This window comes from Thamnophis elegans, chromosome 5, assembly GCF_009769535.1.
Source record: "Thamnophis elegans isolate rThaEle1 chromosome 5, rThaEle1.pri, whole genome shotgun sequence".
NCBI classification, from domain to species: Eukaryota; Metazoa; Chordata; class Lepidosauria; order Squamata; family Colubridae; genus Thamnophis; species Thamnophis elegans.
Window position 1 is genome coordinate 51,406,422 of NC_045545.1, and position 22,653 is coordinate 51,429,074.

General features: G+C 37.4%; 3 protein-coding genes across 6 annotated transcripts in view; 1 reads left to right on the top strand and 2 right to left on the bottom strand.

Annotated features, from left to right (window-relative positions):
- LOC116509111 overlaps positions 1 to 4,958 on the bottom strand; it is a 44,714-nt gene extending 39,756 nt beyond the window's left edge. Inside the window, exon 1 of one of the 3 annotated variants that reach the window (XM_032218082.1) lies at positions 4,525 to 4,952. The gene's annotated coding sequence lies outside the window, so the exon portion shown is untranslated. Of the gene's footprint in view, positions 1 to 4,524 lie in introns of all 3 variants that reach the window. The other 2 variants (XM_032218084.1, XM_032218083.1) reach the window with 2 other exon arrangements.
- Positions 4,959 to 11,884: 6,926 nt separating this feature from the next.
- Positions 11,885 to 15,527, top strand: TOMM6 (translocase of outer mitochondrial membrane 6). Its single transcript, XM_032217976.1, has 3 exons — positions 11,885 to 12,096; positions 12,703 to 12,802; positions 15,272 to 15,527. Exons 1-2 carry the CDS (start codon positions 11,975 to 11,977, stop codon positions 12,797 to 12,799), a joined length of 219 nt encoding a protein of 72 aa, XP_032073867.1. The 5' UTR covers positions 11,885 to 11,974; the 3' UTR covers positions 12,800 to 12,802; positions 15,272 to 15,527.
- Positions 15,528 to 15,823: 296 nt separating this feature from the next.
- USP49 (ubiquitin specific peptidase 49) overlaps positions 15,824 to 22,653 on the bottom strand; it is a 32,749-nt gene continuing 25,919 nt past the window's right edge. The window contains exon 7 of one of the 2 annotated variants that reach the window (XM_032217974.1): positions 15,824 to 22,613. In XM_032217974.1, coding sequence (XP_032073865.1) covers positions 22,429 to 22,613 — 185 coding nt within the window. In that variant the 3' untranslated portion in view covers positions 15,824 to 22,428. The remainder of the gene's footprint in view (positions 22,614 to 22,653) is intronic. The other variant, XM_032217975.1, reaches the window with a different exon arrangement.

Genomic DNA, 22,653 nt, shown 5'->3' on the forward strand with positions numbered 1-22,653 from the left:
CATCAAAGCTCACTTTTTGTTGTAACTGTGAATAGTTGTTATATGAGGTATTCATTAAGCAAGACTACTTGTGTGTAGATTTATAAAACTTGCTTGGAAAATTCATATGTACAGGTAGAAGCAATTTATAAAATCATATGTGCAAAGGGAAAATTGACTTTATTATATTACTTCTTTGCCATTTCTTCTGGAGTAACTATATCTTCACAGATCCTTTTCACAGATAGTCTATCTATCCATAGGTAGTCAAATATCGTTATGTTGCATCCTGCTGCAAGTTCTCATTTGCATGTATGCTAAAGGTAACAGAATTATGGTGACTGGTTCTTAATAGTTCCACAAGCCTTGCAAGTTGTTCACCATTTAAGAATAAATCTAGACTTCCTCCCTGTTTAGTTCCAACAAAAAATGTTTAAAGGCACAGTCATTTAGAATGCATAGAAATTTGGCTTCTTTTTGTGTTCTGTGCATGAAAATACCTATTTACATGAAGATAAGTGATGACCACTTATCAATTTTAAATTACTAAAGTAACATTTCTTTAATAATGATCCATTGTAAAAGTAACATTTCCTTTCCATTCTCTATTTCACTGTGTCGAGACAGCACTATTATCACTATTATCATTTTAATCAAGTGGACAATAGAACTTCCTTAAATCTATTTTACATTTGTGGCAGAATGAAGGGATTTGGTTTTCCAAAGTTTCCAATAAATTAGATTTTATTACCTCTTTGATATAAATAGCAAACCTTCTCCAGTGCATACAATCCTTTTCTTTTCATTTCACAATTCCCTCCCTTGCATTCCAAATCTATCCCTCCCCTGCCCTGTTTCTGTTGTCTACTTGTGAGGTGGTGGTGGTGGTGGTGGTGGTGGTGGTGGTGGTGGTGGTGGTGGTGGTGTGTGTGTGTGTGTGTGTGTGTGTGTAGGGAGGCAAGCATGCATGACACAATGCTTGTATCCAGGAATGAGTATGTCCTACTGGTTATTTCCATTCCATCAGTTTTCCATCATATATTCCTGTTCATAGCCAAATACTGTAATTACTTAGCATTGAGAGTATCACACATGTACACAGTGTACATTTTCAAATATTGCTGGTGTTGAGTTTTATTCACAGCCTTTACTACATTGTCATGTACACTGAAAACCAATTGTTTTCTGTACTGAATACTTAGTGAAACACTCAATAACTGCTCAAGTTCAAGGTTACCAGGGAAAGAAACAGATCTATGCTCACAATCAACTATTACATTTGGCTTCATTTTTATTTGCTGTAACATTTATTATCTAGCAGTTAGATAATACATTCTAGTCAAAACTATCTCTGTGGGTATTCTGCCAAATCCTATCTTCAGACTTGCATAAAATCAGGTCTGAGTTTTTCTGACAATTTCTAGTCAGGATGTCTTGACATCCTTTAACCTACTTCCAGTATTAGCCTTCTCTCTTATGGTACTTTCCAAAATAGCTACACAATCCAAACTTGATGCTGTCTAGCAGTTTCAAAGTTATGCACTAGCAACTGTTTGTATTTAAGTGCAAGTGGACACCATAGGTTTCTTCTTGTTCCCAAAGTTCCCAGTTTCTAACAAATCTAAAGACCTCTACCTCCAGGTAGTCTTCAGCTTACAACTGTTTGTTTAGTGACCATTCGAAATTACAACTGCAATCAAAAGAGGAATGGGTCGTCACAGTTACAACCATTGCAGTATCTCTGTGATCATCAAAATTTGGGTGTTTGGAAACTGGCAAGTATTTATGATAGTTACAATGTGCCAGGGTTGTGAGGTCACCGTATGTGAGCTCCTGGGCTGGCTTCCGACAAGCAAAGTCAATTGGAGAAGCTGGATTTGTTTAATGACTGTGTGATTCATTCAGTGCAGTGATTTTCTTACCATGTCAGAAAAGGTCATAGCAGTAAAAATTCTGGTCCCAATTGTGGTTGTAAATTGAGAATTACTTGTACTACTTCTTCTATGTCTTGAAACCTCTAAGCTCTGTCTGTCCGTCTAAGCCAGGGGTCTCCAAACTTGGCAGATTTAAGACTTGTGGACTTCCAACTCCCAAAATTCCCCAGCCAGCCAAGCTGGCACTGCCATGCGCAGTGCCATGTGCACGAAGGACAGCTGATTGTCGCATACGCATGCATGTCAGAAACCCAGAAGACAAACAGGCAAGGCCGTGCCGTGTGACATTGCGGCGTCGCGCTTCCGGTGGGCCGCTCATGCTCTTGGCCGAATGAGAAGGAAGACACCGGACAAATGTTTCCTTGGGATGAGGGCCCCGAACGAGGCTCGGGGAACCTCTTTTATTAGGTACAAACAAAGAGAAGGTGTATACAATTACATCAGCAGGCACATGATTAACTAAGTCCAATAATAATGTTACAGCGTGGCAAAAACCTCAGCCCTAGGCGGGGAGAAAAGTGGGGAGAAAGGTGGGGAGAGAGGTGAGGAATACATGCATGGCTCACATTCCTGTGTCCGTTTGAGGTGCTTGCCAATTGATATATTCCAAATGCCAGCGCAGCCCGTGCTGGACACCTTCGCACGTAGGCTGGTACAGTTCTGCACGAAAACTAAAAGGAATGTTATACATATTGCTAAAAGGAATGTTGCAACATGACATGGCTTTGTGCGCCACTTTGGACATGTTATAGGTTTGCCATCATAGACCTAGATACTCCAGACTTCAATCTGCTACCTAACAACCTGAATTTGGGTTTCAGGACTAGCTAATTAATGTTCCAAATGTCTCTGATGGCAACATAGACCAGGATTGATGCTCCTCCCTAATACTATCAAGCTAATTTCCTAGTTAAATAAACCAAACTGTAACTATATAAATTATTCCTGCCTACAGAGGAAGCTGTATGAAAGAAGGACCACCACTGAAAGGGTGTCATGCCTTGAGTGAATGTGCAGAGTTTAGGCAATCTAAATAAAACTATTTGCAAAAGTAATTATTATTCTATAAACATAAAGAATATATTCATATATTCTTTATGTTTCCTACTATATTCTATGGTAGGAAACATAAAGCTTACTTAAAAATTCCATGAACAAGTTTTAACCCTCTGCTGAAACTGATTTCAGGGGGAAGGGTTGCCTCAATGGGCTAGAAATATTTTAAAACAGACTACACTGGGGAGTTAAATGCTTAAATTTGAAATTACAAAAAGAAATATAGAACCAACTTAGAGCAGGTAGTTTGTTTTCATCATATTCTATAAAGCAAGGGTTCTTAAGACAATTTTTAAAAAAATCATCCAGAACTATTTAGATTAGAAAATCCATTAAAAATCGATAGAACATAGTAACTCTATTTGGTATTATATCTAAATATCTAATAATACTAAATATAAGCAAAGTAAAAAATGAGAAAAAGTGAGAAAAATCCTTTTAGGGGAAAAAGTATTTGCAACAGCAAAAGTTGCACAATCAGCCTTTAAAGGGAAGGAAACAAAGATAAAGTTACATACTTACTTCTTTCATCATATTTTTATCTACCCCCACTATTTTTCTCTGCACTTCTTTATTAGTTTGCATTATTTTTTATCCTTTTATTTTTAACAAAAAAATATTTTAAAAAGCGAGGAAAAAAAAGGGGGGTGAGTGGGAGATAATGCTAAAACTGAAAGAAAACTAACAGCGTGAATAACAACGTAAGACAGACCAGCCCTAACAAACCTTTTCTCAAGATTATGCTCTGAGGGTGACTTTTAAGTAGTTTTCTCCACCCCGGTGCTCTCAAAACTCTAGTAGCTACAACTGGGAATGTACATTCATATCTTCCACCTTAAGGACTCTAAATAATGGAAGCTGTTTACAAACTAGTTATTAAAATCTATTACAGGAGGCAGCCCCTTATTCCCACGAAGTGACATGGTAGCCACGAGCTGCCTGCTTAAAAATAGCCGCCATCCATGAGTAAACCGTTACGCCGCATCCACCTCACCGCGCGCAGAAGGCGCAACAACTCAGCACCGTTTCCCATTCACCATCCGCGGCACAAAAGACGCGTAAACAAATATCAATCTTTCTTTCTCCACACACCCCGACTATGGTGTCTGTCAACACATTTTGAAATAGGGCTGAAGCAATAAGTAGGCACTTCTTGTGCACAAGTAGACCCGTAACGTACTCTTTTTGATCACCAAAGTGAAAATCTATTTTAAGAGTCTTCAAAATAGTCGGAAGAAGGAAAAGAGAAATCAAGAAATAATTACAATAATATTAAGGCTATTGTAGCAACTCATAAAATTATAAACCATTCTAGAACATGTGTGTAACCATAAATATAATTAAACCACTCTTGAGAAAGCCTGCTCTCCCCCTACCGGCTTATATTGCACAAAGTCAACAGATTCACCTTGTTTCAGAATCTTGTAGTCATAGTTTTAAATAATACGCAATATTCAATAGCAGTTACTTTGGTTTTAGGGCTGTCTTGCTTCCTCATCGCTTGTCCAGATACGTTACATTCTAACGGTTAGAAGACCAGTCCTGGAAAACTTACCAAGCCAGCGTCTACTTCGGCTCTGTTTTAAAACGGGGATCCAGTCCAATTCGACAGCTCACAGAAACATTAAGGGCTGACTGGAGTTTTACTAAAGATAAGATTTGAGATGCGCGCTGATAACGTCCAAGTCTCCGCGCCACGGGCTCAGAGGGGAAGCGCAGTCGAGCAACGCGGAAAATAAAGTTACCGAACCAAGCAACAATCTTCTTAACACGCGATTCTTTTCGGCTTTGCAGTTGCAGGCAAGGCGGCGGCGGCGCACAAGAACTCCCGCATTTTCGAGAGCAAGGAGGGACCAAACGTTTCTGCAGACGTTTCCTTTGGCAATTGGCCCAGGGAAATAAAACCCGTGAGTTAGCGGGCAATGATGAAAAAGAATCGGAGCGGTCAGATGTGTTTATTATCTTATAATAAAAATGCATGTAGAATTTTAACCCATTAATTCACATAGTCTAGTATTACGCCAAATGCATAAAGGGGTGTGTGGAACATAATATAATAAGTTTTAATTTTCCATTTAATACTGTATTTTATCATTTATATGGGGTTTGTCCTTTGGTCAAATTACCTAGAGTTAGTATCTTAACATATAGCCACACTGCTACATATTCAAGACACAACCATGATTAAAATTTCAATTGTTTATATTGTAGATACCACTTTATGTTTAGCTGCTCTTAAGTTGCCATGATCAAAGAAAATAGTTAAGTTTAACTATTCTCTTGAGAAGGCTGAGAAGGTTTACGTGGCAAGGGCTTAACTAATGTTGGAAGAAAAATCCATCTGGTTCAGTTCCAAGCTGGGAGAAAGGCATTGGAAACAAAATGGAAGCTGGAGGCTGATCGAAAAGGTCCATTTATTGGTGAACCAAACCACTAGGGTTTGTGTTCTGGTGCAGCTTACAAAATGGAGTTGAGAGTTGGGTAGGTTTTTATACCTTCTTTGAGCTTTGTATGTGAGCTTCCTGTTGCTGTGCAGGAACATATCTTTTAATATTATATTTAATATACCAGATTTTCAGATTGGTAAAGAGGGACACCATTGACCCGGGGGGGGGGGGCTTGATTAAAAATTTTATATTTTGTCAAAAGGTCACACAAGGCGATTACATGACCCCAGGACTCTGAAACCATCATAAATACGAATCTGTTGCCAAACATCAAAATTTTGATCACGTGACCATGAGGATGCTGCAACGGTCGCTAAGTGAAAAATGGTCGCTAAGTGTGAAAAATGGTCATTAGTCACTTTTTTCAATGCCATTGTAACTTTGGTCACTAAATGAACTGTTTGAAAGCTAAAGCTAGCTTGCATTATAATGCCTTATGCTAGTTTACATTTTCAAGAGAGAGAAGCTAAACTCATTAGAATTGAAATAGAACTGAATAGAGTAAGGTAGAGTAGAATAGAATAGTTTATTAGCCAAGTGTGATTGGACACACAAGGAATTTGTCTTTGGTGAATATGCTCTCGGTGTACATAAAGAAAAATAAAATAGAATACATTCATCAAGAATCAAAAGCTACAACACTTAGTGATAGTCTCTCTCTCTCTCTCTCTCTCTCTCTCTCTCTCACACACACACACACTCCTCCTCTGGATTCACTGGGACGTTTATAAAATTCCCCTCCTGTGCACACACTCCTTCAGCCTCTTTCTCTCTCTCTCTCTCTCCCCTCCTGGATTCACTGGGATGTTTATAAAATCCCCCCTCCTGTGCACACACTCCTTCAGCCTCTCTCTCTCTCTCTCTCTCTCTCTCTCTCTCTCTCTCTCTCTCTCTCCCTCCCTCCCTCCCTCCCTCTCCCTCCCTCCCCTCCTCTGGATTCACTGGGACGTTTATAAAATCCCCCCTCCTGTGCACACACTCCTTCAGCCTCTCTCTCCCCTCTTTCTGGATTCGCTCCGAAGTTTTTAAAATTACCTTCTGTATAGAGACCAAGGTATCAGCCATGTGAGACATATGCTGTGTTTCTATGGCACAGTAATCCCCTCCCCAAACAACACGCAATGCCAATTTAGAAGCCCCGGGCAGCCGAGGCGAAGCAGCAGTCCTGGGGGGGGGGGCTGAGGTTGGACAGCCTTGGAGGCATCCCATCAGCTCCAAGAGAGAGGGGGGAGGGGGGGACTGCTCAAAGCAACAGAAGAAGAAAAAATATCCGTGAGGGAAGCCCGCGGTCTCCACATGGAGTAAAGTCTTCTCCTCCCTCAGCCATTGGCAACAGCTCCCAAGGACGCACGGGCGGGAATGCGCTCAGCTCAAAGAATATACGCTCCCAGATGCTAGGAGAGCCTCAAGGCGGCTGGAGGCTTTTTTGTAACAAAAAAAAATTGGGACTTTAAAAAAACCCGGGACATGGGACAAATTGTTCAAAAGATGGACTGTCCTGCCGAAAGTACTTGTACTTGCTTGTACTTGACGCCTCTTCACCCATTGTGGGTATAGGCGACTTCCATGGAAATTTGACGCCACTGTTTTCGGTCCTGGGCTAGGGTTGTCAGGTGGTGCAGCCAGTCGCTATTATATGATTTTCGGCTAAGATTGAATGGGCGCATGACTATATCTTCGGCTTTCCGTTTGAAGTGACGCAGAGTGGTTAGACGAACACCTCCTTTTGGCCGTTTCCAGGTCGGACCAGGCTCTGCAAGCAGGGAAATTTTTGGGATTCGATTTTCTGGCATTCTCAATGTATGGCCTAGCCAGCGCCAGCGTCTAAGTTCTATAATGGCAGATACATTTTCATTGATATCACATCTTTGGCGGATTTCAGCATTGGATATTCTTTCAGAGTACTTGATTTTCGTAAGTCTACGCAAGCAACGGTTTTGAAATAAGTCCAGTTTGTGTTGATGAGCAATTTTTATTGGCCAGGTTTCACAGCCGTATAATAACGTTGGTATGATAGCAGCCTTGTATATACGGACTTTGGTTTTCAGGCGAATGTCTTTCCTAGCCCAGAGTTTCTTGAGTGAGCTCCAGGCAATTGTTGCTTTTTGAATTCTAGCATTTATTTCTGAAGAAACATCTCCATTTCCCGTAATGTTGCTGCCAAGGTAGGTGAAATGATCAACAGCTTCAATTGGTTCATTTTGAATGTGGATGGTTTGGTCGTCTATGTGGTTGCAGCATATCATAAGCTTGGACTTGTTGCTACTAAGGACCAAGCCTAGACTTGCAGCTTCTTTTGCCACTCTATCCACCATGCCTTGTAGTGAATCCAACGAATCTGCGATCAGGGCAATGTCATCGGCGAATGTTAAGTCGGTCCCTGCCGAAAGCGGGACATCTGGTCATCTTAATTATATTGGCTGTTGTCAGATTCCTGTGGGGGTCATGTAGGGGTCATAGCTGGCTCTATAGGCAAAAGAGGAAATGCAAATGCTAGGTGTTTGAGCTAATCTGGTCAACCTCTGGCTTATTTTATATCTAAGCTCTCAGGTTTCTGTGACTTTGAAGTTTGGACTGCTCTGGGGGTGGTGGAATGAAGGGGGTTGTGATCTGAAAGGGTTTGGGGCAATTCCTATTATGGCTAATGGATTTTTTCCTGTGTTGGATCTTGGATGAGAGGCTGCTCTTTAATCCTACCATTCTGCTTATGTTAGCTGTGGAACTTCGCTTCAAGGAGTTTTGAAATATCCTGTCTTGAATGGATTTCTTCTTGCAGTATTTGCTTTTCTTATGAGCCATCTAGATAGTTGGCTTCTTCTTTCAATAAACTCTTTATATATCTTAAGTGCTGGCATCTGCTGTGGGCTATTAAGAAAGACCTGGGAGCTGCTTCCTGCTTCTAAAAACATATTTCTTTATTTCTCCTTTAAAGAAATATAATATTCTGCCTTTTTTAATACTTCATTTTTCTGGGAGGGAGGGCTTCCCACACTACTTTTAAACATTTAGGTATGATAGTAGTTTATAGAGGTCGGAAAGCATGTGACCAAACTGGGCCTGGAAAGGAATGACATGACATAAGGTGATGGGTGTAGGATGATTATAAAAGTATGCTTTTTCATTATTTGGGAGTGGTATCTTACTGTGTATATTGAGATCCACCAGCCTTTGCAAATGCTTCAATAAAATTGTTTTGTATTTCAACAACTATGAGTTTGAGTTTTACTTCTCACAGGGAGAAACAGGCATGGAGGCTTTTAAAAAGTTTGCAATAAAATTGGGGATGGGAAATGGAAATTACCACAAGTCATTCAAGCTACATTGTTTTGGGTGTGATAGGAGTAAATGAATGGTCTTCAAAATATTGTAAGAGGAGGTAGCTATCTTAAAGTAAAATAAAACCAACTGAGAAACAGGAAAGAAAAATAACTGAACTGAATAACAGGAAAACTAACTAAATTGAAAAACCAGGAAAGAACCTGTTGTCCTAAGAATCCATCAAATAATCAGGAACTCAAAAACAAGGCAACAGAGCATGCTCAAAATCCTATTGAATATTATTTGACACACCTTGCATACATTATCTGTTAATTTAAATGCACATGCAATGTATGATTTAGTATGTTTAGGGAGGGTAGCAGGAAATATGTAGAAGGCGGGCGAAGGGAGTGTAATCTTACAGTACCTCAGCCAATGGGATATAAGGAGGGATGTGAAGGGTGGGACAGGGCTGTATAAAAAAGAATCCTTTGAGTTGGAACGTTGGAGAGAATCAAGACTTGATGGCTTCTCTCCCTGCTTATTGCAATAAATGAGGTTCCACCACAAAACCGCGGTAGACTAAAGCGCGCTCGACGAAAGCGCGTACCTGACGTCATCACAGCGCGACGAAAACATCACGCTGTGAGCGGTAAAGTTAAAATTAACGCAAAAACCTTACCCTAACCCCCCCAAACCTAACCCTAAACCTAACCCTAAACCTAACCCTTAACCTAACCCTAACCCTTAACCTAACGCTAAACCTAAGGCTAACCCTTAACCCTAACCCTAACGCTTAACGTAACCCTAAACCTAACCCTAACCCTTAACCTAAACCTAAACCTAACCCTTACCTTTAGGTGAATCGGCTTGCTTTAAAAGCGCTTTTTAAAGCGCCCTTTTTTCTCCGCGGTCGTATTTGTCGCGCTGCTGATGTGACGTCAGGTACGCGCTTTAATCGGGCACGCTTTAGTGAACCGCGGTTTTGTCGTGTCACAATAAATGAAACAAAAGGCCTTCACTGTATCTTAGCTGGTCATTGGTCAGACGAGCTTGCCACTGATTGCAAAGGAAAGTAGCCGGGGCACATAACAGGTGTCTTTCATGAACAAATAAGTGTCTTTGTATTCCAAATAAGGCTGAGTGATAGATAATTTACATACGGTGTCAAAAGCCTTAAGAGAAAGGTGAACTAGAAATGCCTGACCTCACAGTGAAAAGGTTTTACCAACAGCTGGGAAAGGTCAGACTTTTGCATTAATAGTACTTTACACCACCCATGTACAATGTACATTATCATGCAGGCCTGACAACCCAACAAGAATGCGAGCTAGTTTCTAGAAACTAAGGAAAGTCAGAAGCTCAGAATAGGAAGATTCTTGTGAGGAGTAAAATCTCGACTCCAAAGTTGTTGATAGGCCCAGGTCAGTCACATGCTAACAGTCTGCCTATAATTATTATAAGTAAGTAAGAATTCTTTTCAGAGTTTATAGCTTCATAAAATAAAATTATATTATCAATACACAGGTAACTGTTACCAAACCCAACTGATTCAGGGGGTAGTTATCACTGGTATAATCCTGAAAATACCCTTGTTACTCAGTTCTCAAATGAGAATTGTAGCAACAGCTGACAGACAAGCATTCTCAGACTATGAAGTATTTAATATATTTGTCTGAGATTTAAATTTCTCAGTTTGAATCAACAGGAGATACTGAACAATACAAAAGCTTTATTAGAATTTTTGCAAAAGTTGGCCTTCTATTCTCATGTGGATTGTTGCAGAAAATGACAGGCTTTAGACTTCTCAGGATACAGGAAAAGTTTATTTGGCAGCCAGGTTCAGAAAGTTAGCACAATGGCTAACATTGCAAATTCTGAACAACCTTCATTATCGAAGCACACGTTCTTATACATTCTCAAAATCAGCGAAACACGGAAACACTTAACTCATTTCTTATTGGTTACCTTGAGGAAAAAGCCTTATAAGGAGATGGAGTCTTACTTCTCCTTTTGTCTTGAGCCATAAGTACTGACTACGTGCCTTTATGCGAACTTTAATTGAACCTTGTGGTTTGGACTTTTGACATAGGGACGTTGGCTGGAACATCTTGTGGTTAGAGGCTGATGACATTTCTGTCCCTTTAAGCAAGCTTCTAACTATCCTTTTTATGCCACGTCTTCATTCTTATATTTTTAATCCATATTTTATTCTATTTTAGGTAGAGCCACAGAAGAGCAATGATACCTATGAATGCAAGATTTAAGTAGTTTTTTAAAAAACCCATCCCATCAATGCCCATGATCATTGGTCATTTTATGTGAGATAAGTTTTGGCTGTACAATCCTAACAGCTGGTTTCACGGAAATGCTATCCCCATAATTGCTGTATCTTGATCATAGTACTATTAATTTGAGCATGACAGCTGCTTTCCTGCCAATGTTAGCTTGACCTGGCCTGGAATGTACTAATCAAATCACTAGCCTTATTTCCCGAAACCTCACATTCTTACATAATTCTATAGCTACTGTCCAAAAGCTGGTGTCTTAGGTTATACAGCATTATTCTTGCTCTTTTGTTTACAGGAATAATTCTAATTTATCTCAACTTGAATGGCCACTTGTCCTATAACAGCTTTGAGCAGTTTGCAAGAGGTAAAACAAGTACTATCATAACCATAACACAGTAAAAAACAACAAAACAAAAACCCTGTGCCTTAATCATTTTAGGATGCCCTGCAGCAAACTCCAATTACTCTCATTTCTATTCGTTTTGTTCCATTATATTCTGTCTCAGAACACTGGTTAAAAAGCCAGATCTTGATGACCTTCTAAAACCTAGAAGACAAACTTGTTTGTTTGCTTGTTTTGTGTGTGAGAGAGTTTGTGTGTGTGTGTTTTGTCAAATCAAGTGGGGAAAGGTATTCCACGAAGTACTGTAGGGGCAACTACTTGGCAATTTGAAGCTTGTGTATTTCAACGCGCAGAATTCCTCAGCCAACTCCATGTTGGAGTTGGACTTACATGGAGTTGTAAGTCCACACATCCTAAAGTTGCCAAGGATGAAAACACCGGGAATCGTCTCCTCCGCGCATCTCGCGCTTTTCTTTTCCTCGCGGCTGCGCAGCAGAGGAAAGAAACCAGCGCGAGGTGTCTCCTCTTTTAAAGGGCTCCGAAAACAGGAAGTGACGTAAAGGCCGCGCGCCGGCAGTGACGTTTTGGGGGGGGTTGCCGGCGATATTTCCTCTGCTTCAAAGAACTCGTACGAGTCTCTGCCAAGGAGAGTCCGGGTCGTTAGCTATGGTGACAGGCGGTCAAATAGGCCCTGCTGGCGGGAGTTCCGGCGCGGTTACCCCTGAAGGTCTGCGCGGCTGGATCCGAGGAGCTTATCGCTTTGCCACAGACCGCAATGACTTCCGCAGGTGAGAGAGGAATGGAAGAGTTTCGGGTCTCGACCAGAAACCTTACTAGAAAAAAGAGGGAGCGCCTTCCTTCTCGTCTTTATAAACTCGTTTTTCCCTACCTGATTTTAACAGAGAAAGAGAAAGAAAGAAAGAAAGAGAGAGAGGCATATACTATAACTATCTATCTATCTATCCATCCATCCATCGTGAAGAATTAAGACTTTCAGGGATTACTGTTTGCTCAGGAACTGTTATTCTTTATGTGCTCCTTGGAAAATTTCCATAAGTATCTAGTCACTATGGAACTACCACTAAATCTGACAGGCCTTGAGGCAGTTAAGCTCTTGTGTTTTTAAGATATACAGAAGAGCTGCATCAAAACAACAGGCATCATGCTTCACCTTCCTATGCATTTTCTTTATAGCAGTATTAAAATATTTTGCGTTAGAAAAAGTCCCCCCCAAAGCACTGGAAAACATATAATTTCTGCAACTGAAAAAAATGTTATTTGATAGTGTTGTAAGCTAAGAATACTCTTTCAGTGTTTCTAGATAGAAAATTCTATATTAGCATTCTGTATAAGCAGTATCTGTTGTCATTAACTCTTACTTGTATTTGTTACAGAAACCTCATAGTTAATCTGGGACTCTTTGCAGTAGGTGTCTGGGTAGCCAGAAACTTAACAGACATTGATTTGATGGCACCACAACCTGTTGCATAACAGGTGAGTATATATACCATAGTGTGTAATTTCTTAATATGTTTATTAAGCAAATCATTTATGTCAAGCCCAATTAATTATTAAACTGATTATACTTGTTTTATGAAAGCAACACAGCTTGATCCTGTGATAATGATATCAGAGTAGAAACCAGAAGACTAAGTTCTGGTTCTACTTTAGGCATGAAAGCCAGATGGGTGACTTTGGACAAGTCCATCTTACCTCACAGAGCAGGTGTAGAAAAATAGAAGGAATTTTAGATATGTTTGCTGCCTTAAGTTATTTAAAAATAATAAAGACAGGATTAAAAAATTCTAAGAACCCTTGTTCTTTTTTTTAAACCAAACCACAATTATGCAAAAATGACAATATCCATCTAGTGACACATGTACCACAATTATATATTTGGGTCCCAATATCTCATGCAAATATATGTCATGGCATGACATAAAGTATGTTTTGTTATTTTCAGCCCTCCCCTTCCCTAATTTTGTATAAAATGTGCTATATTTATGATCTTTGTATTGTTTACTTTAAATATCAGCCCAGCACTTTTTTATTGTTTGTCTTAAAATTGAGATCAGGCAAAAATTGTCCAGTTATCTTTAAGTTTAAAGAAACTATGCCTTTTCTAATATTGTCAAGTTAATTTGGGGGCAAATAGATTTTTCTCCTGTCCTTGAGATGGGAATAAGGGGCTTAAAACTCACAGCTTTCACAGCCTATCTTTTATCAGGCCTTGGGAAAAAACAGTTTAGCTTCCCTCACCGAAAATAGCATGGTTCTCTAAAAACAGCTGTGTGAAGGGTCCTGCCAACCCTGAACAGATGCTCTGTACTGCTACAAACAAAACAACTTAGGAAAATTACATAGCCTTAAGATGCAGATGGAAGTTGGGATTTCAAAGCAATATTCTGCCTCCCTAAAGTCAGAAATTCTTAATGAAACATGATTGTCTCAGCAACTAAATTAGCTCTTCTTGGTGGGGAGAAGCAGCCGCTCAGTCTGAGCCCCTGATCATTATTGGCGGGCAGCTTTCCAAAAGAGCTTGCGCCAATCTTTTTTTATATATATTTGGTATTGGTAGTAAGGAAGATTAGACTTTTCCCAGTCTAGTTTCTGGTGCATCCAACGGCATGGACAAAATTTGAATTCAGTTCTTTCTTTTTGGTAGTTGCGCCAAACTATTAGCAATAGCAATAGCAGTTATACCGCTTCATAGGGCCCTCTCTAAGCGGTTTACAGAGTCAGCATATGGCCCCCAACAACAATCCAGGTTCTCATTTTACCCACCTTGGAAGGATGGAAGGCTGAGTCAACCCTGAGCCACCTTGGCTCTTATATTCTTCATACCCCTACCAAGGCTTTTCTTCCTTTCTATTCTCAATGCCCCATGTTTATTATTCAGTGCATGGAATTTCCATTCTGGAATTCAATGGCTCAAATGCAGCAAACTGACAACTGGCTATATCCTTGCAAAAACTGGTAAATAACAAGCATCAAATGTAATTCTTTGCAGAGGCAGGAATTGGTATTAGGTCCTACAGAACCATTTGATTTGTGTGCCATATGAATATCAACCTCCTAGTAAATAGGTAGTTGGTATTTTTAAGTGAATAATTTTGAAAACCAAAGTTAGGCAATGCCCTTTAGCAGGAAGCACCTCCTCTATGTCCATGAAAATGTTTGCATAGGTGGTTTTCTTCCCTTTCCCAAGGAAAACTATTTTCAAGCCATAGTACCTTGGTTCAACTTCCGCCTGCTCCTCCAGTGAGATGGAGGCTCTGCTATAAGGTATAGTTCTTATACCACAGCCATTTTAACATAAGGGGGTGATTGAATTTATTGTTCTTATTTGAAAATGCAGAAGAAAAATACTACCAATCTACAAATGTGTACAAATATAACCATTAAACCTGTTTAGACAATTTGTTCACATACTAGAATATTGTAAACATACCTAAGCAGGCATTTTAGCAAAGGTTTTCTAATTCTATTTGAACTTGTCTGCAAGAAATACATTAGAGAGGGGTATTTGGTATAAAAGAGTATTTAGTGGTAGTTGGAAGACTATTAACTATTAAAATGATTATAGTTATTCTTCTTTCCCTGAAACTACACCTTTGCTAAGAACATTCAACATATGTGATGTCTTTTTCAATAACTGGATTTGAAGTTTAATGTGAGATTTTAATTCTGCAGCCTTCATGAAAATATGAAAATGTATGATCTTTCTTAAAATCTTCATTACTTGTCACTAAGCAATTGTAGCCATAACTATGATTAGCTATAGAATTATAAAATCTTTTAGGATATATTTTGCATTCTCCCAGAATAAGAATTTGAAAATGAGAGTTGTGTTGTAAGTTATAGATTATGTATATTTGTGGAAAGGCTATATATTACTTTTTTGTTCAGTTGAGCAGTGCCATCAACCCTCTATAATTTTTTTTATCATTACATTCTTTACAGATTTTACAAATCTGAACTTCCCTCTACATGAGAAAATAGCAAGAAGAATTGGAGAAAACAGAGACAATATTTTACCTCTTACATCATTCTTCACTGTGCTTAATTGATTCTTTGGCAGCATTAGGTTTTATACTTAATAATAATAGATAACGGTATTCTATTTGTTTTGCAGAAATGTTTTTTACATATGTACATTATTTTGCAGAATTGAACTTAGATTCTGATCTGAAATGTGAAATAAAGACATGCCAGTGAACTGGACTTTTTTCTTTTTTAATAGGAAATTTCAGCTTACAAAACAAGGTAAAAAGAGTAGAGATTTACAAAATCATAAAAACATGATTCATATTTCACTTGTAAAGAAGTAACAAGCCCCAGTCCTGTGTTTAAGTAGGACTATTAACTATTGAATGGAAAAATACATTTTAAAAAGGCCTAGGTGAGGGTTAATTATGGACAACTTTCAGCCGATATAACAGTTGTGTGGTGCTTGGAGTTGATTGTATGTTATACATGGAAAAAGAATTCTGTTGCATAGCATTTTGATTCCTTGAATTGCTCTATGTGTCTTTCAAGTTAACTGGACACTATTTATGAAAGATGTATTTTTTTAAGTTGAGATGTTTTGCAGTGGAAGATTGCCACTGCCTTTGCAAAACATCTTTTAATGTGTTAGCAAAAGCAGAATGATTTCTCATCAGAAATATTTTTCAAAATATGGATAAAAGATAGCTTAATCCAAAAGAAACACAAGCCAATAAATCTATCAGTAGTCATCATAGATAAAATTAGAGTACAAAAGGACAAAAAATGTAATCCTGTCAGAGCTGTACTTAATGAACAGAAAATGTCATTTTCTGTTTCATAAAAACACTTTAAATCCACCTAAACATATCAGGTTAGATGAAGTTTAAAAACAGATTGACAGACTGCTGAATATTGACAGGTCTGTCCTCTTATTTACTTCCATTCTACAAAACCTTGTAGGAGAGGCAGTATCATATACACCACAAATGTAGAATAAGACCACTTCGATAATTAAGATTATATGAGTAGTAAAAAGTGAAGCTGTAAATTACTACTCATAACTCTTCCAAAAGATAAATTTTTAACTTTTGCTACTCTTACAGTTAGAATAATATTAGCAGTAAGAAAAAAGTAGAGAATCCTTGCATTTAGGAAATGCCTTCAAAATCAACTTTTCAGTGTGACATAGGGTTGTTTTGGTGTCAAAATATATCAATTCTCAGAGAAGACCTATTGAATTTTGTATACTGAAAACCCACAATCTAATCCAAGCATTCAGCATACTTTAAGTAAAAGCAATTTCTATACAATTTCAAAAAGCAAGTAGAAATAAAGCCTACTCCTTAATTTTAGTCTAATAAGGCTAATATACTAAATCTTAACATTTTATGGAAATAAATTCTCTGAACTGATTGGAATGGGAAAAGAATTAAGTGTTTGCTGGCAGAATACTATCTGCTGCTGGAATAACATCAACTCTAAACCCAGACTGCTTCAACTACCACTTCACTTACTAGGAGTTAAATTTTTAAGTCTCCCAATCGTTAATGATTTATTCTGCAGAACTGCAGTATATGTATTGGGATTTCCTAAGTGGTGGTATTATATCACTATTCATCTTCTATTTTCCTGGATTCCTAGGTAATAAAATTGATTTTCCTTAAGTGTAGGATTATAGCAGCACTAGGAACAAGTTTATATTTGTGTTCAGTTCCAATCATGCTGTATTGGATTTGCAAGGAATTTTACAACACACTATGTATTATGAGTATTACATAGCATCCACAATAGTATAATTTTACATTAAATGTATAGATGTAATAACATTTTTTCACCTTACTGCTGGGCTGAATATGTAGAAGAGGCCATTCTTATTTTACTAAGGAACAGTGGCAATTGAAATGTGAATTTTTAGATTCAACTGATAATGCATGCATATATCCAAACCTTTCTGTCCAAATGAAATATTTTAACACTTGGTAGCGTATTTAACATCTCCATTTACAATCCAATTTAAAGTGAATTTGAAGAGCACAGTTCAGCTTGCATCAGTATTGTTGCATGCTCTGCATTACAAATAATCCGGCAGTCTTGACCCTATTGAGAAGTGCTACAACTCAAAAGAGGCACATTACAGCTATGCAATAGTAACCATGAATAATCTTATTCAAAGTACTGTATTCAAGAATACATTTTTGCATTCTTGTATCTCCCCTTCCCCGATTTTATGTGAGCCGCCCTGAGTCCCCTCAGGGAAAAGGGCGGCCTACAAATATTAATAAAATCTCTAAAAAAAAATTTTCAGTTATTAGAAACTAGATGTTAGGTCTTATTTTATGAAATAGTATTCAGTATATGGTTGATCTTTTTTATACTGAAACATATATGCCTGATTCATACTGTTGAAGTATTATCTGCATGAAGATATGTTGAGTCATTATCATCTTTAACAGAAGAGAAAGAACATCATGGCAAAAGAGAACCATTATCATGCAAGGCACCAATCAGTAGTTTAAGAGCCTTTTTCAAACTGCTTTGTCAATAAGCTGCTCTAGGCATTCTTACCATTTGTGTTTTAATTACGAATTACTTGCTTAAAGAGGAATAATCCTATCTAAAAAAAATAAAAAAATACCAACAAAGATTTAACACAACCCAAAATGATCTACTTTTGAGCAAACCATTTGCATCATTAGAAATACAGTATTTAGACATATACAATAAAATACATCAAGTTGCTGGTAGGAAACATTTTTCCATTCACATACAGATAAGAAATGTTTTAAAAAACCCAAACCTGCTACCTAAGTATTGTAAAGACTCAGATCTGGGAGTGAAGAAACTAAAAACTTGTGTCCCATGCAAAATATAGTTAGGTACAAGGCACCATTTTAAACTTTAAAAAATTGTTCATAAAGTTTTATCAGGAGGGAAAATTAATCCTATACCCAACTTTCACTCAATCCATAAATATAATAATCAGCAATACTGTTGGATGCAGCTGCAATTTGTGCTGGGGATTATTATTATTTCAAAATTAACTTGTTCACTTTCTTTCCTTAGATATAACATTCATAAAATATGGAATTTTACAATCAGAGATTGTATATATAAAGAGACAAGCTTTTTTCTTAGCATCTCCTTATGAATCCATACAACACATTTACTTGTGCATTTTAATTTCTGTGTATTGAAACTTTCCCTGAAGTAAATGAAAACAGCTCATTCAAAAGCAACAGCAATAAAAAAGGTCTCCATAGTTCAGCTTTATCGTACAATGAAGAAATATGCTAGGATATTGTCCTAATTAATTTGCTTGATAAAATTGGTAATATTTTCCATTGTTATCTAACAGGAAACAGCCATTATTTTCTTTTCCTTCTTATACATTTATTTTTTATTAGGAGCTGCTTATTCTTCTGCAAATTTTATAGATACAGGTATATTAAATTAATAAAATCAGATTTATATCTATTTGATAGCTTTTTAAAAAATTGTGTCCTGAATTGCTTCACTCAACTTTATTTTTCATCACTAGTTTTGGCAATAAGCACAAAATTAGCTGATTAAGTTTTAAATGTAGCCAGCTTATTTTTGTAAGTAAATTAAAAAGTTGTTTCCCAAAGATGTCTATGCAGAAGTAAATTACTCAAGTTAAGGGGCTTGCTCCCTAGTTAGCATTCTTAGGACCATGTAACTCTTAACATGACTAAACTACTTGCCATGGTTTAACAGGTACATATATGCTTTTAGTCATATCTTTGCTGGTACGCTATGTTTTGTGTGAATGAATCACTCTATGATAAATATTTTCAAATCAGAGCTGATTGATCCTGTCAGCCCTGCAATTAATATATATGCAAGGAAAGGAGTTGAATGTGGCTAGAGAAAAAAATAATAAGGGAAGACATGGTATTTATTATTCTGTTAGGCTTCGATTATAATGACAATAGATAGAAATCAATTATTTCATTTTCTGCCAACCAGGACACTTTAAAACAGTGTACAAAGAATAGCAAGAACACTGCTTGCAGCAGATATAAAAGAAACAGCATAAAATGCTATACACTATCGCTTCCAAATAAAAGCTAATATTACAGAAACCTCACAGTGTTGGGAACAGCAAGCTGAATTCAAAAGTTAAGTTACTTCCATCTTTCAAGATAACTCTTAATTGCACATTTTTATATCCCATGGCACTATTACTCACATGAGAGACTATGACTTTTCAAATCTTGGGAAATGTAAAACATTCATGGCTATTAATACACCCACCTCTCTATTATCTTCCTCATATATCTCCTATAAGTGTCAGATGTTCCTATTTGTTCAAATATGGATGTAATACTCAAAACAGTATTAATTGAAGCTGTGCCAGCTTTTGCTCAATCTTTCTACGTTTACTTTTTCTGGAGGTGGGTAACCTTTGAGGCATCTACAGTTCTGAATACCTCACAATGATAAATTCTGCATCAGCCATTTCCTGCAAGGACAAGATAGAAGGCGATGGGCACATAAGAGATCTCAAGAACTCAAATCTCTCACAGAATCCATGAATTAGAGCCACTGAGAACCCACTCAGAATTTTAGTTTAGCTGCCAGGCAGTATTTTTTTCTTTATGAGAGTAGAAACAACTGGAATCTTACATGCAAGATATTCTTGGTCATGCTTTGAATTATTGGGGTGTGGTGGAGTTGGGAGAGCAAGATATTTTATGGCACTCAATCTGGAAGACAGTAAGAAAACAAATAATGGGAGGAAAAAAGAATGGGTAAGTACAAATGGCAGTGGCTGAAAGATCTTGATTTATAAAAATGGCCACCTTTCATTTTTGTTTTGAGATTCTTGAATAGAGGAATAATCTGAAATAATGATAATATTGAAGCAAAATAAGTGAGGCCTGCACATCAGCCCCAACTAACTTTCCTAGAGATAATCCTTACAAAGCTTTTCATGCTGTAAAAAATAATTGTGCTGATTTTTGTACTTTACTTCACCATTCAAAGTCAATCCTAGCAAGAAAAGCTCTGCTCCTTGATTCAAGTTATTTTACATTCCTTAAATGTCTCTTAATAATTACAGTACTTGAATTGTGAATTTATTATCAAGAATGCTTCTGCTAAAAGAAAACTTTCTAGAATTGCAATTATGTTGTTTTATAAGTCACATCTGGGCTCTGCGTGTTCCTATCTGTCTGACTGGAGACTATATAATTTGATAGAATCAGAAAGCGAATCAGAGGGTCAAGACTAACACTGCGTATAACAATCCCATGGACTTCCAATATTGTTCCCTAGCAGGATGTGAAGAGACAAGTTGGTAGGTTTTTCTTTAATTATTTTGATTCAATTTCACCAGGATTTTGCTGAAATACCGATTCAGAATTACCACATTAAAGCACATAAACACTTCATGTGCCAGAACCATGTCCATTTTTGTTTTTAAAAACCTCCAGCTTGACACTACCAAATTTGAGTTGGGCTTGTTACATATCTCCATAGACATTGATTTCTCCCACCCTGCTGAAAGCTGAATCTTATACACAGCAATTTATATTATTGGTTGGCTAGTACAAATAGTCAGCTATTAAAGATCCTGTGAATTTTTTAAAGCTTTGTACAAACCAGCAAGAGTCCATTTCATGTATCTTAAGTGAATAACATGGGATTTGTATGCTGTACATCAGTATTTCTTAACTGAAAGGCAGCAAGCTGCTTAGCTGCAGTGAGGTTTATATTGTCCAAATATGCCCTTCACAAAGAACTGAAATAGTGATAATCATGAAAGGTTAACAGTGAAAAGTAGTCATGATAAATTGGATGTTAGTGATATTTAAAGTCTATGTGACGTGGTCAGGGGCTTTTCCTTTAAGATATACCGTATGCTAGATTTTTACTGTTAGATTTCCAGAACTGTATGTGTATTATGTCTCTGAAACAGCAAGAACAGCAACTGAAGGAAAAGAGAATATAGATGCACAATTTAGCTGCAATCTCTTTTGCCGTAAGACTCCAAAATAAACCTCTCTGAACTTCCCAAAAACACAACAAAGGGAAAACTGAATGGAAAAATGGTCATGAAAAGAAGGTTATTAGGGTGAAATGATCTTGTTACTAATAGCTACTATATTCCTGACCATTTTTTCTTGTATATGCAAATGTTTTATGCATTTAGAGAGAGTTGATTTTAAAAAAATCTGTGTTTGTTGAACAATGCATCAGTAGTACTAAAAACATACGCTTCACTGTGAACCTGAATGGATTCACAAAACCTATTCATGCACTGATCATCATAAGATAAACAGTAGATGATGAAAGTCTTGAAAGTAATGTATCCCATATTAACTATTATAATTACACAAGAAAAGGTTGAAAATTCAGTTTACGTAGCTGTCTTGTTAAGATTAGGTGGGGAAGAAAAACAGTACTTGTAATTTCTAGCACAGGTTCAAATTGAAGTATACAACAAATTACACAGATGTGTATATAATTTCCACTTTTGTTCGTTCTAACAATTTGGAGTAATTGCAGGGTACAAACATTTGTTGCCCGAAAGATATAAACAAGGACCAATGAGCATATTTTCCCAGTTTAGAAAAATCATTAAGAGTTTTAGAGTTTTTGCATAGTACAATTCTATCTACCTAAATTATGTTGGTTGGAAAGAACAATGTATGATAATTGGTGAGTCATTTTCACCAAGAGGTGCAACAACAGTTCACCACATCAACAGAACAGAGATAGAATTCTACTATTCATATATTTTCTTAAGTAATGTATAGATTTATGGTCAGTTTAATGGCTTTGTATCCTGGCTGTACACAGAAGTTTTGAATGTACCTACTTTTTCATACCACATAGCTATTCCTCTTTGAAAGAAGATAAATGGTCGTACACATTGGAGGCTGTTACTCTTTGCTTGGAGGAGGAAGGGTTTACAAATGCATCTGCCTTTTTAAAAAAAATAGATGTTCTGCTACAATCTTATAGAACAAAGTTGCACATAATAGGACGACAATTTTTCCAGAAGGTGGATCCAAAATTCTTGCAACAGTATTTGTTCCTGCCTAGCTGAATTAATTCCAAAGGCGTTTGAAAAAGAATCAGTTGATTGAGAATAATGTCTCCTTTCAGGGGAGTGTCAGTCTTCTAACATTGTGTTTAGACAGCACCTGAGCTTGAAGTTGTGTTTCTGAGATACTTGCTCTGCCCTGTATAGTTCTTTGTGTATAAAAAAGAATGTATGCTTGGGTTTTGCATACCTCCTCCACGCTACATACATTCAGTTTGGAGTCATTGCAGTGGACCCAAAACCCTAAAAAGGAGGGGAAAAATATAAAATATTAATGGCAAGA

Bases quoted from the DNA above. Each gene is read 5' to 3' on its own strand.
- TOMM6 (XM_032217976.1), top strand. From the start codon at position 11,975: ATGGTGACAGGCGGTCAAATAGGCCCTGCTGGCGGGAGTTCCGGCGCG. The intron at 12,097-12,702 runs GTGAGAGAGGAA...TATTTGTTACAG, and splicing joins GACCGCAATGACTTCCGCAG to AAACCTCATAGTTAATCTGG.